This window comes from Delphinus delphis, chromosome 5 (genome assembly GCF_949987515.2).
Source record: "Delphinus delphis chromosome 5, mDelDel1.2, whole genome shotgun sequence".
Lineage (NCBI taxonomy): Eukaryota > Metazoa > Chordata > Mammalia > Artiodactyla > Delphinidae > Delphinus > Delphinus delphis.
In genome coordinates this window covers 28,898,961-28,913,612 of record NC_082687.1, presented here as the reverse complement: position 1 = coordinate 28,913,612, position 14,652 = coordinate 28,898,961, and the positions used below count along the sequence as shown (strand labels likewise).

Below are 14,652 nucleotides of genomic sequence, written 5' to 3'. Positions count from 1 at the left end.
TGGGTTGCACGTCTCCTGACATTTCCCCACATCCTTTTTCTCCTTCACTTTTCTGAGTGATTTTCATGTTAGTTATGCTGTCCATTGAGAGTGGCAATCTTTTATTAATCATTATATCCTATATCTCCTCTCTAGGAGTTAGCATGACAATTTTCACTCAGTAGATATTCCTTAAATAAGTAAAATTAAAAATATGCATATTGGGTATCCTAGTGATTAAGAATGCAGGCTGTAGGGACTGCCTGCCTGGGTTTGAATATTGCCTCTACCTCCTGCTAGCTGTATAACCTTAGGAAAGTTAATCTCTGTTTCTCTGCTTCAGTGTTCTCATCTGTAAAATGGGGATAATAATAGTACCTAATTTATGGGGTGGTTGTGAGAATAAAATATGCTAATCTGTATACAGCAAGTAGCGCACTTGGCATATGGCAGATATTTTTAAATGTTTCTATTTTTACGACTCTAACTTATAAATTCTTTCTCTACTTCTTCACTTTAATACGATATTTCTCAACTTACTGTGTATCTTTATGTAAAGTGTGTCTTTTGAGCTCTGTAGTCACCCTCCAAAGTAAGCATGGCAGAAATTATCCTTTTCCCATAGTTAGGCACCTGAGGCCCCGGGAGCTCTGCCTGGGGGCAGTGGAGCAGAGTGAAGAAGAGTGAATTTACAGTCAGAGGGATATGGGTTTGTGCCCTGGCTCTGCACCTTTTAACTTAGATCTTTGGTAAACTGTTTTCCTGTATAATAGAGAATAATCACAATACTTCACCAAAAAACAATAGAACAGTTTTGAGGTTTAAGTGTGAGATAATTCACAGGGAATGCTAACCAACACCCCTGATATAAATAGTCAATAAATATTAGCATTCTGTTTTCCATTTCTCCCAATTTTTTGTGTTCTTTGTTATACATTTTAAATCTAGATTATATAATGCTATCGACTATGCTCTTTTATTTGTTAGCATTTACAAACCAAGTAGTTTGTAAAATTTCTAAAACAGAGGGTTTAATCTCATATGTTCTCTGTATCTTTAATATCTTTTTAATATACCTGAACTAGTAGCTAGAATGTCTTTAATAGATACATGACTTAATATTTTGTTGCAGTGTTTCAAACTGTGTTAGTCCCATTATTTGTACAAAATAGAAAGTAATAGGTATTTAAAAAATATTTATGTAGGTTTCTTTATAAACTCTAAGAACTAGATTTTTTAAATAGCAGAACCTTTGCCTTTTGTGGACTTCAGTCTTTCTATCAAATGGAGGAGATTTCTGGAGCACTCAGTGTTCCTATTTACATTAACTAATGATTGCTAAATTATTTTAAAATAGCAGGCTCTGCAATAAAACCTAAGCCTGCTGAAGATAAGGATGATAATAATGCTGATATGTATAAACGAGGCTTTTTGTACTCATTGGAATGTGCTGTATTCTTGCAGACATTTCTCTGGAAGCTATCTCCTTTCTGATATATGCAGTTCATATACTCTACACTTTCAGTCCTAAATTTTAGTAATTGCAAAACATCTGAGGAGCATGGGGTGGAAAAAAACACTTAAATGTTTATTTTTACCATATCTTTGTGTTAGTAATTTTTTTGAAAAATATCATACCTATTATTAAAAAAATCTGTGATTTGCAGTTTAATTCAAAGAATGCACTTAGAACTTGAAAACTAATAGTATACAATTAAAGCTTTTCTTTTCTTTCGAATTCCAGAACAAGTTAACCTGGGTAAAATAGTGACTAATATTGATTCAGTGAGTAAAAAAATGGAGAAAGAGAAGCAACAGCACCATGCGAAGACCAGGTAATGTGTAATTGGTTAACTTATAGAAAACATACACTATTCTACTTTGCCAGTATTTGTTGACCAATTGTCATGGTTTGTCAAGTCTGTTAACACCCCATGCATGAGGCTAATTTGTCCTTCTGCTTGAGTACCTCAAAGCATATTAATTATCAAAATTTTAGTTTTCAGTTCAATTAACTTTTGAACTGGAAGATGTCTGAATAGTTAAGCAAACCATCTGGGTTTTACAGTGCATAAGCTCAAATCCAATTTGTGGCTTTCTTGAGAAAAATGCCATATTTTATGATAATATTACATAAGTTTGGTATTTTAATAATTCATCTGCAGCTATTATGGAGCAGAGTTGTTATAATTTTTCTTTTTTAATATAATAATTTAAAGTTAGTCTTTTTCTAACAGAAGGTGAGGATGATCCTACTGAGCATAGTTTGAAGGCAGGAATTTTGAGCATTGCTTCTGCTTTCCAAAGGTGTCTGGAGATGGGTCAGTTACTTTTCTGAGTTATTCCACTAAATAACAGCATCATCTTTGGGGTAATGTTACAATTGTGTACATAATTTTTGGCCCTAAAGCTACAGATAGAACCTCTAAAGGCCCTTCAGCACATTTTGTAGGAACATTTATACTTCTAGAATGTAAATACTGCTCTGTTAAAATGTATTTTTCAGTGGCTTGTTTTGTATTAATTCATTATATAACATGGTCAGAAATGTGGGGTAATTGGCACAGCTATAAATAATAGAAATTAGAAAAAATGTTGCTGTGACTGTAAAGAATGTCCTGGATCTTCCAACATTTATCCTGCAAACTGTGCTTAGCACTACAAGTTTTATGCTCAGAAGTAACCACTTTCTTGGCTTAAAGTGTAATACGATACTGGAATTTGGAAGAGTGGAGTATATGTACAGCTTTAATACTGAGGGTTTGGTTTTATCCATGGTAAGAGAAGATATTAATTAGGAAGGAAAATAAATGATTGTATTGGAAATATACTAGTTTAAAAAAATATTCTTTTGCCTTTACTTAAGTTAACCTGAGAGCCAGGTTGGTCTAGCAGAGTGTTACCTGCTAAAAGAGTAGTTAATATAGCAATTTAACCAAACAGTTTAGAATTTCAGCTAAACTTTAAAACTAGAAAAGCTAACTGAACTAATGTTGAAAAACTACCATTTTCAGTATATTTAGATGGGGCTGTAATCCAAGGAAGAATAGTGATAATTTAGGGAAAATTAGAGCACTCATTAATAAACCTGATCAGGTTTAACATCTTTCAGTATGTCTTTCTCAAGAGAGTTGAGTATTTCCCAAAGAATTGTTTCTTCAGCAACTGGTGAAAGATAAAGATCTCTTGACATCCTAACAATCCATGTTTAATGAAAACAAAACCTGCTTAATGAGGAAGATCAACACCCTTTGAAACTAAGAGCAAGTACTTCAATGACAGCCTGGGGTACATAGAGACTGAACTTCAATCCACTAAGCCTGCCTTGTCTTTTTTTTTTTTTTATGCGGTATGCGGATCTCTCACTGTTGTGGCCTCTCCCGTTGCGGAGCACAGGCTCCGGACGCGCAGGCTCCGGACGCCCAGGCTCAGTGGCCATGGCTCACGGGCCCAGCCGCTCGCGGCATGTGGGATCGTCCCGGACCGGGGCACGAACCCACGCCCCTTGCATTGGCAGGCGAACTCTCAACCACTGCGCCACCAGGGAAGCCCTGCTTTGTCTTTATTTATAGCTAACTTATGGCGGTAACTTGTTTCCTGCCACAGCAGTTGGCTTCTTTTCATAAATGTTAGAAGTGACTTAGCCATGAGGGTATAAGCAACAGAAAGGAAAATGGAATCAGTCAGGAAATCAGGTAGGGGGTTGTTAACAATGCAGGGAAGGCTTTCGGACTAATTAGCATGAACTGCCCAACTCTTTGTGAGACCCTGGAAAGGTTTCTGTTCAAGACAAATAGAACCCAGAGAGAGGAGTTGTACAGAAACGACTTTTAATTTCCTAGAAGATGCTGTGGAAAACACTAATTTTTAAGGTGACACATAATATTTTTAGGTAGACCATAAAAATATTGACCCAACAAAAGAAATTTCCTTGGAAAATACATGAAGAAATATGATGGAATCTTATAAATGTATGTTTTTTTTTCCTTTTCCCAAATTTCTCTATGTTTGACTTGCAAAGGAAAACAAAATTGAATACTTCTGCAGTTTCAAGTTTAAGCTTAAGGAACTGAAGTTCTTCAATACACCTTTGAATTCTAACTTCAAAGATTAATTGTCATACATTAAATACTCTTTTTATTTCAATAATGATAAATGTGAGTGCATTCTAAATATTAATTTTCCATCAAGGAAATTTATTTATTATGCATTTATTTATTAGAGCTAATTTTTTAGTTAATAATATTTGGTACATTTGAAGGTATGACAACTGCATTTCTGTAAACGCATTCTGTATTTCAGGCAAGTGAAATACTTCCCGTAGTTTTGTGATCAGTGGGAGTTTCTTATGTGTTACATAACAATTTGTATTTAGGTTATTCTGATCAATTTAATAGCAGAATGAGGGTATTATAAAATAATGATAGAATTCCTCATGGCATTTGGTACATTTGTGTTGAAACAACTCTGGTATTTCACCTTAGTGTTTGCACAATATTTTGCTTAAGTGAATGAATTGTGGTCTACTTCTGTTAGAATCTTTCATTAATAGGGAATCATTGAAAAATGCAATTAATAGTTCTAATTTGGAGATTTAACTAATAGTTAACCAGGGACTAGTTATAAGGAAGCAAAGCAAACTACAACTATGTATGTTGATCCCATTCTTGATCATATAAATAAAATTCTAGAATTTCAAATGGAGTTTTGCAAAGCTGCCTGCATACTCAAACCTCTCGTATTTTCCCTTGACAATGTGATTTTGTCATATAAGGGGTACCTCAGTTCTTTGGCCAACTGCATAAACGTGACCACATGAGTGACAGACTAATGGATCCTATGTCACTCATTTATTTACTATTTATTGAACACCTACTATATGCCAGATATGAAACTCAAAAGCGGACAGTCACAGACTTTCTTCATAGACCCTAGTTTTTTGATGGGTAGAATGTTTTAAAATCCTAAAAATTTATGTAACATTTCTTTAATATTTGAACTAGCAATTGCATTTCTATACCAAAATAATGACGTGTATCTTTGTGCATTTACAAAGAAATATATTCACTATATGTTATCACATATAAAAAATAAGCTAAAAAGTTCATGTACATTTATGTACACCTAAACATAGAGAAGGTGTGGGGTATATTACACATGTTAATCATGACAAATGGAGTGAGTATAAAGTAGTAATAAGGCGCTTACTTAGTTCCTTAAATCCCACTGCCTGGATTCAAATCCTGGCTCTACCCATTTGTAGCTGGAGTAATCTGAACTATATACTATTTAACCCCTAAATCTCTTAGTCTCTTCCTTTATAAAATGAGTATAATAATAGTAAATATTCAGAGGCTTGTTGTGAGTATTAAATGTGGTAAGACACATAAAGGGCTTAGAATAGTGCTCAGCTCATAGGAAGCATTTAAGGCTTTGCAATTATTATTCATGTACTAGGGTAGTGAACTAGGGGTAATTTTTATTTTCTTACTTTTGCTTATTTACATTTTCTAAAGTTGCTACATGGTGCCCGTTTTTTGATTCAGCTGACTTGGTTGAAGCTCTCCAAGTCATGATAGGAAAACATATTACTTAAAATCTCTTGCAAAACAGAAGAAATAGATATGATGCATGTTCATTTTTCTGATTTTTATTAGAATTTTTCTTTCAGAAAGCAAATGTTCCTATGTTATCCCTGCTTAGATCCAGCAAAATTTGGTATTATTTTGTCTTCATTCAATAATAAATATTTATAGAGGGCCTACCATGTGCCCCTTACTCTGCAGTGAGGGTCCTGATGATACAATAGTCATAGTCTCTGTTGATAGGAGATGAGGTTTTCTCTCCATGATTAGCATCTAATCCTGTAACATTAGTCTAGAAAGTTTGATTACTAGTAAATCACTCAAAGCTCTACCTTCATGTTTTGGAAACAGAATGGTGGACTCATTTTGTGCCTTCCCCATCATCAACCTTGGCTTGCAGTCACAACCCATGACCTCCTCTTCCATGGGGCTTTTGAAAGAAAATGGTGAGTCATACTGCTTAAGTGTGGTAGCAACACAGTGACTTTCATTATTTTGTATTCATTTAAAATGCAAAGTCAAACAGCTGGTATTGAACAGTCATTTCCTTTATATTTCATTTCAAATAATGTGTCACGAGATAGAGATTTCGGAAACAACCACTAATAACTAATTTTTTAGCTCCTTTATTTGAACTTTAGAGATTGAATTTTTTTTAATGTGTGTAAATATTGAAGGTTTTAGGAAATTATAAGGATAAATTCTTATAATTTTAAATGTGTCTCTATAGTTGAGTTTTTGTTGTTTTAAAAAAATATGTATTTCTTCAAAAGAAAATATAGATGACCCTCATGTCCCTTAAGTGTGATTGAGCAACTCTGGAACTTGGTGAGCTATGTGATGACCTTGGGGGCTGTTGATTCAAAAACTATTTTGTAGTTTTCCCTCTTTTTAACTTGTTAGTCATGTTCTTGAGCTTCAGGCTGTCATTAAGAGAAAACTCTTCTTGTAGGGTGGGACTTTGATTGATTTTGGAATGCATTTTTGAAAATTTGCAGAATAAACTCCTCCTTGGTTTCTCAAGGCACTCTTGTTTAAAATTTCCTTTATCCATCTACAATTTTACCAGCCTTTATTTGTTTGGATTATTACAGAAGGAATTTAAACATCAACTGGAGGCTCATCAAACACATTTTTATTAATCGAACCAATATTCATCCAAACTATTACTGTTTGTGAATATAATGTCAGAATCTTGAACACATACAATAGGTCTATTTAAAATATTTACTTCTTGTATTTGTCCATAGCTTAAGTTCTTTTAAGGCTTGATCAGATAATTTGAAGCCCCAGGGTAGTAGAATAATGTGTGGGTCTCAGTTGAGTCTAGCATTAAGTATGTATGTGAAGAGGTAAGTGCTATCAAAAATTCCTCATATGGTACAGGGTCTGGTGGTGAAATAGTTTTAATAGATAACAGTCTTAAAATCTGATAACCCTAGGGACTTCCCTGGTGGTCCAGTGGTAAAGAATCTGCCTTCCAATGCAGGGGACACGAGTTTGGTCCCTGGTTGGGGAACTAAGATCCCACATGCTGCAGGGCGACTAAGCCCGTGCGCCACAACTACTGAGCTCTTGTGCCTCAACTAGAGAGCCTGCGTGCTGCAAACTACAGAACCCACATGCTCTGGAGCCTGTGTGCCACAACTAGAGAGAGAAAACCACACATTGCAACTAGAGAGAAGCCCGCCCGCTGCAACGAAGAGCCCACATGCCTCAACGAAATTTCTGCGTGCCACAACTAAGACCCGATGTAGCAAAATAAATAAATAAAATAAACAAATAAAATATTTTAAAAAAAACCAACCCGATGACCCTGAAAACTGATGTTTACAGCCCTTAACTACGACGTCGTCAAAATTCTACTAATTGTGTGACATTTAGAGTTTATTCAGGATCATCCTAAGGGTTGATAAAAGCCTCTATTTTCAAATACCATCCACCTCAGGTAAATCACATGTGTCTTTCCCTTGTGGAGGAGCCTATTAGCCCATTGAAGTGTTTGGTAATTCTCATGGCTTTAGTTTGAAAGTAGATATGTGAGTCTTCTTTCTCTGTATATGTGGAGCTTACTATACAGGAGCTTGACCACTGTTCATCTAGTGCTAAAGATAAGATAGAAGACCTTTCTTCTAAAATATTTGTTGAGAGAATCCCAGTTACTAGCTATAGATTATTGTGAAATTGTGAGTGTAAGGCTGGCACCTACATGATATGTTTTGAGATTTGCTAAAGGTTCTAGCTGTGCAAAAATGTTCTGCTGAAATATCTGAAATATTTACTAATAGAACTATAGCTTCATGAAAGCTAAAGAATTCATATACTTATCACAGTGACTGCCACATATTGGGCATTAATAAACATTTGTTAAATGAATGTATGAATGAATGAAGATAAATTAATAGGAGAAGCCACTCAAATGGAATATACTTCTGTATGTATCTATGTGTCTGTTTCTATACAGTAAGCTAAAACTTGATAACTGATAAAAGAAAAAAGAATTTGGGAAAATAAAATACAATAATAACAGCAGTGAATATAAACATGCAAAAGAATAACACTGGATACTATCTTTTTATAGTTCTTATTTATGCTGATTTTATGTAGACTGCTCAGATACCATAAAAATAAGTAAAATGTTATGCAGTGTACTTTACATGATTTAAAACCAAATTGTTGGGCAGATTATTAGTTTTATGATGTAAGTCTCTCAATACTCATAAACCTCATGGGAAATTTAAAGTTAAACAGGCTAAAAGTATAAAAAATGGCAGTAAAAATCATTATTTCCAAATGCTACAGGGTAGCTATTCTTTTTTCCTTAAAATGAAAGGTATTTTTAATCAGGTAAGAATGGGAATTTCATCACTGCTTTGTTGTATGTGAGGTTTTTGTTTTGTTTGGTTTTAAGCTAAATTGCTCTTTTATAATTGCAACATTTTTAAAAATAAGGGCAGAAATATCTGAGGACCTGTGGCCAGAAACTTATTTTATGTAAGCTACTAGTAAAATGTGAAAAATGTTGATTTTCTTTTTGAATAACCTAGGTGTGGTCCTGGCTTTGTGTCTTGGGTGAAGAAATAATGAATATATTTTTTATGCTTGCTAATTTTTTAGTTCATTTTAAGACTAGAGTCTAAAAATTTGTACAACAAAGCCTTTTATCCACATATTATTGTAACTCTGTTTAGTAAGTTACAGCTTCACTGAATGTCTGAAACAGCCACTGAGGTCTGTTTAACAACAGAATGTTGCTTAAATTGTGAGAGAATATAGATCTTGTGGTTTTCTCTGGGGTGTATGGTAATTTACTGGGCTCTTAAAGTTGCCCAGTTTTTTTTTAGGATAAATAAATTATTCTTATTAAAGGAAAAAGGAGAGGAAATTAGAACATAGGAATTAAGACAAAGTCATGATTTCTATCCTTTTGATATATAGTATATAATAATAATATATTTATAATATTATATATGTAAATGTATGTACCTAATACTGCTTGAAGCCTTGCCTTTTAAAGCAGTATAGCACAGTGATTAAGAGTGAAGGCACTGGAGTTATTGTAGTTACTCTAATGAGGTTAGAATTCTGACCCTGCCAGTTTCTAGCTGGGAAACCTCATTCAAGTTAATCACTCTGTGACTCAGTCTCCTCATGGGTTAAATTGGGAATAATAACAATACCTACCTAAAGTTTTTCTGATAATGCTTGTGAAGTATATATCATACATCCTAGTACTTAATAAATTGAGCTGTAATTCTTAGCTACAGTTCCCTTGATATACATAGTAAAGCATGATACACTTGAAAAGGCTTTGACCCTGTCCTAAAGGACGTATTACTAGAAGCACAAGACACACCTCATTACGACTTTGCCTTACACTATCAAAGCACTGAACTCAGGAAGTGAGGTTTATGGTTATTGTATAAACACAATCATGGCAGCCTTTCCTGGATTCAACTATTTTTGCCATTGTCATTGTTCACATCCTATTCTAGACCTTGACTCTGCCTGTTTGCCCTCCTATTTCAGTGAATTTGGAAGGTCATTCTTAAAATGATATTCCTCAAGCACACCTTTCACTGGTGATTTTTCTCCCCATCTTTATGATTCTAATGGAATAGGCCCATGGTAGAAACTCTTTAACAGACTTTATCAAAGAGAGTTCTAGGAAGGTGGCCATGTGTCAAAGAAGCCCACGTTGCTCTCCATAAGAACCAGTTCTCTGTGTGGCCTGGTGCAGATCCTTTCAGTTCTCTGTCATCCTCAAGGAAAGAATGAAACTGCCCTCAATGAAAGGGATGAAAGGTTAGAAAATGTCCTTTTCCTGTATGGCTGCTTCTCAGATATTAAAACCTCTCTACATAATCATTGGCAGGAGAGAAGAGGACCAATCCCCCCAGACTCTGCTCTTGGCAAGATTTCTTACCTCTCCCTACTTGCTAGATTCACAGCCTTGAGACCCTCAGGATGAATCTTATTAAATATGTCCTTTAACTCTGTCTATATTAGTCTCCACAAGACACCAAGGACTTCCAGGTCAACTCTTATCATCAAAACCCCACTATCTATATAATTCTGTATGTCTTTCTTCTCTGAGTTTATCCCTCACCCTTCCCACCTCTGAAACCTGTTTACTTTTATCCTTGAACTGCTAGCCAGTAGCCAGCAAAAATCCTGAATCCTTAACCTCTTCTAAGTGTTCCTTTCACCTTCTTGGTCTAGTTGAAATCTGTGCTCTGTCCCCAACCCTCAGGACATTTATTTCTCTGCTGCTCTCTTAAGAGGTGATGGTCTTCTCTCTCTCTCATGCTTCATGTCTCTGGGACTGGAGATGGTGAGGTGATCTCCTTACTCCTCATGATGTTTCTAGACCATTCTCCCTCCCTCTTCACTAAATCTGCCAGCTTTGAATATCATGTCATCAAATGATATCCTTCATTACCTCTCCTTCCTACTGTAATCTATTGATTTATATCCATTCTCTCATATCCTAAAGAATTTAGCCCTTGGATCCTTGTAACTTTTACTAGCTCTAGTCTTGTAATAACTCTTTGTGATTTTGGTATCCAAATAAATGAGCTCTGTAACTCATTGGCTTCTTGATTCCTTGAGTTCTTCTCCTCCAATGAGTTTGGTGCCTTTCGTACTATATACACATATGTATGTATGTATATATATATATATATATATATATATATATATACACACACACACACACACACACACACACACACACACACATACACACATATACATATATATGTGTGTGTGTGTGTGTGTGTGTGTGTATATATATATATATATATATATATATATATATATTCTCTGAAAGTTATGGCCTAGAGACCTTTGGAATAGTTCCAAAATCTCATTTTGAAGAGCACTACCAGTCAACCAGACTACCTTCTAAACTCCAACATTTTTTTTAACTCCCACTGGGTGTCTGGGTGCCCCCAATGTTCATAGGCCTGGAGATTAATTTTTGAATTTTTTCTCGAGCTATACTCATTCTCTTGGTAATTTTATCTAATCCATAGCTTTAACTACCATTTATATGCAGATGACTCAAATTTATATCTCCAGCCTGGTCATTCTCCTCAATTCCAGCTCACATTCAAATGCTTAATCAACATTTCTGCCTGGGTTTTTATTACGCATTTCGAACTTAACATGTCTGACTCAGGAACTTTGTACATGTTGTTTTCTGCCTGGAAAGCTCTTTACCTTAGACGTCACAGCATCACTCCATTACAAATTCTGGGCTTTGTTCAGATGCCTTCAGATCAGTGAAGCCATCCCTGACCAGCCTATTATAGTAGCAACTATACCCCCCACCCAGCCCCATTTACCAATCCTGCTTTATTTTGATCTCTAACATTTAAGTCCTCAGGACATATTGCCTACTTACTTATCTGGTTTTGTCTACTCCTGCTATAGTGTAATCTCCATGAATGCAGATAGTTTTGACTGATTAATTCATTAATAAATCCCTTGGACCCAGAATCATTCCTGGAACATAGGAAGTGCTCACTATATTTTGTTGGATGAATGAAGATAACTGCTATTTTATTTTCTAAAAGAGTGGTAAAAATTTTCATGTTTATTTTTTCTATTCAATGAGGAAAGTTATCTAATTTATCAGAATAAATATTTTCACCAATGGAGCTCAAATATGTTTTTGTCATTTTGAATAAAAAACTTACAGCTAGAAAAAATACAGCTGTGTGTGTGTGTGTGTGTGTGCACGTGTGCACGCATGTTTCTGAGCATATCGTGAACAACCATGTAAGGAGAGACTTCTGGGTACAGGACACCTAAAATTTCTAGTTAAATATTAAAAAAATAACTTTAGTAACCTGGCTGAACTGCCAGGAAAGGACAAAAATAATAAAAGCAGAAAATATAAGAAAGCATGATTCCATAGGGGTTTAATGTTCCTTAGAGTGATTTGTTTTTTAGGGCTTATACTTATTCCTGGTGGCCTAGAACTTTCCTAGTTTAAAAAAAAAAAAAAACTGGCATCACTGTTCTCTGTTTTCCTGTCTGTCTATCTATCTATCTACGTATCTATCAGCATTTATTGTACATGCATGTATTTGTTGTCTGGCCTCAGGTATCTAGAATTAGATTAATAGAAATTACTGTTTCATGATGCATTATCATCACTTGTCCATGAATTGCCCTCTTTAATTTATTTTTTGTATTATTTAGTATTATCATGAACACAAATAAAATCATCCCTCAGCCCCAAAACTATAATATTGACAGAAACTATCATCTACCGTGCCTCTTGCAAATTCTATCCCTTTGCTTCCACCCCAGATTTGGAGGAATTCTGTTACATTCTTGGTACTAATCCTTTGTTAATTATATTGTGGCTAGTCTTTTCACTTTATTTAAGGTGTCTTTGATAAACAAATAATATTGATTCAAATACAGTAAAATTTAGCAAAAATCTTATCCTCTCCGGGATAATAAAAGGGCTATGAAGCACTTTAGATTTGCTCTTCCTCCGTTTTGAATTTCTTACTATCATTTTCCATTATTTCAATTTTCTTTTTTTTAAAACTTTAACCCCACAAGCCATGCCATAATTATTATTAATTATTAAAGATAATGTTTATTTAGATATACCTGCCTCCAGGTAGATTAAGAATTGAGAAAAACAAATTTTTAGAATGAAATACAGATGGATATGAAATATCCTTCCTTTTATTTAGGCCTTCTTAGAACTGTCTCAATAATATTTTATAATATTCTGCATTTTTAAAAAAGATTTATTTCTATGCATTTGATGTTTTTGATGCTATTTTAAATGGTGTCTAAAATTTTATTTTATCCCTACCCCCTTTTCTGGAATATAGAAATCCAGTTGATCTTTTTTGCACGGACCTTATATCTTTATGGCTTTTATAAATTAACTTACTACTTCTGGTAGTTTATCTGGTGTATATATTGCTCATTTTAGACTTTTTATATACACAATCATGTTGTCCATGAATGATGATAGTTTTTGTTCTTTCCTTCCTATTCTAGAGCTTTTATTTATTTTTTCTTACCTTATTGTGGTAGTGAACACTTCCTACCCTATGTAAAATAGAAGTGGTGAGAAGGTTTCTTGTCTCATTTCCTATCTCAGAAGGAGTTATTATATATGTTAGCATTAAGTATAATGTATTGTGTTTATTATAGACTCTCCTTCTTATACTAAAAAGTTCCTAGGTTGCTAAGAGTTTATCATGAATCGATGTTGTACTTTATCAAATGATTTTCTCTTTATCTCTTAAGATGATTGTATGATTTCCCTCATTTGTTCTTTTTTTTTAAATAAATTTATTTTATTTATTTATTTTTGGCTGCATTGGATCTTCGTTGCTGTGCGCAGGCTTTCTCTAGTTGCGGTGAGCGGGGGCTACTCTTTGTTGCGGTGTGTAGGCTTCTCATTGTGGTGGCTTCTCTTGTTGCAGAGCACAGGCTCTAGGCCCGTGGGCTTCAGCAGTTGTGGTACACGGGCTCAGTAGTTGTGGCTCACGGGCTCTAGAGTGCAGGCTCAGTAGTGGCGCACGGGCTTAGCTGCTCTGCAGCATGTGGGATCTTACCGGACCAGGGCTCGAACCTGTGTCTGCTGCACTGGCAGGAGAATTCTTAACCACTGCACCACCAGGGAAACCCCTCATTTGTTCTTTTAATGTAGTGAATTATACTCATTGGTTTTCAGATGTTAAACTAATCTTCAACCCTGGAATAAACCTAATATGAATTCAATTTGCTAATATTCTTTTGAGGGTTTTTTCTTTTTACTGAAGAGAGAAATGACCTGCAATTTTGCTTGTTTTCATCTTCTTTCAGTTTTAGTAAGTTATGTTTATAATGATATTCTAAATTGTCAAAAGTATTGCCATAAAATTGTCCACAGTAACGTTTGTACTGATGTCTTCTTTTTAATTTTTGGTATTAATTATTTAGGCGCTCTCTCTCTCTCTCTTCCCCCACCTCCCTCTCCTCCTCCCTCCCCCTCTTCCTTCCTCCTGTTTCTCTTTGGTCAGTTTTGCTAAAGTCAGTTAACTTTATTGTTTTCTTTTTTATTTAAACCAAATTTTTAGCTTTGTCAAATTTCTCTATAGTACACTGCTGTCTATTTCATGAATTTCTATTAATTGCTATATTTTCCTGATCTTCATGCTGTGGTCAGCTCTGACTGAGCACCTTGAGACCCTAATATTTGTTATTTGGTTTTACTTCAGCATTTACTCATAACAATGAACACTTTCTAAATTCTGTTATATATGGTATTGTTATCTAATAAGTGTGATGCAGTCTTCTCTCAGTAAAATGGATGAGTTTTTTGAGGACATCAGTCCTTCTTTAAAAATAGCCGATAGAAAGTGGAAGACACATGAGATCTCAAAAAATGTTTTATAAATAGTCCTCGTTCCCCTGTGAAGATCGCTTAAAATGAAACCCTCACAATTAGACTCATATTAAGATCAATAGCAAATTTTTAGTTTTCATTTCTTTTTGTTATAAAAATACATATAATCTTACTAAAGAACATTTGGAGAAAAGAAAAAACTTGTCCATTAGTGCC

General features: G+C 34.7%; 1 protein-coding gene across 1 annotated transcript in view; it reads left to right on the top strand.

Moving 5' to 3' along the window:
• The window catches only part of IQCM (IQ motif containing M), a 347,601-nt gene that overhangs the window by 41,587 nt on the left and 291,362 nt on the right, over positions 1-14,652 (top strand). Inside the window, 2 exon segments of the mRNA XM_069540669.1 lie at positions 1,724-1,814; positions 5,916-6,010. Coding sequence (XP_069396770.1) covers positions 1,724-1,814; positions 5,916-6,010 — 186 coding nt within the window.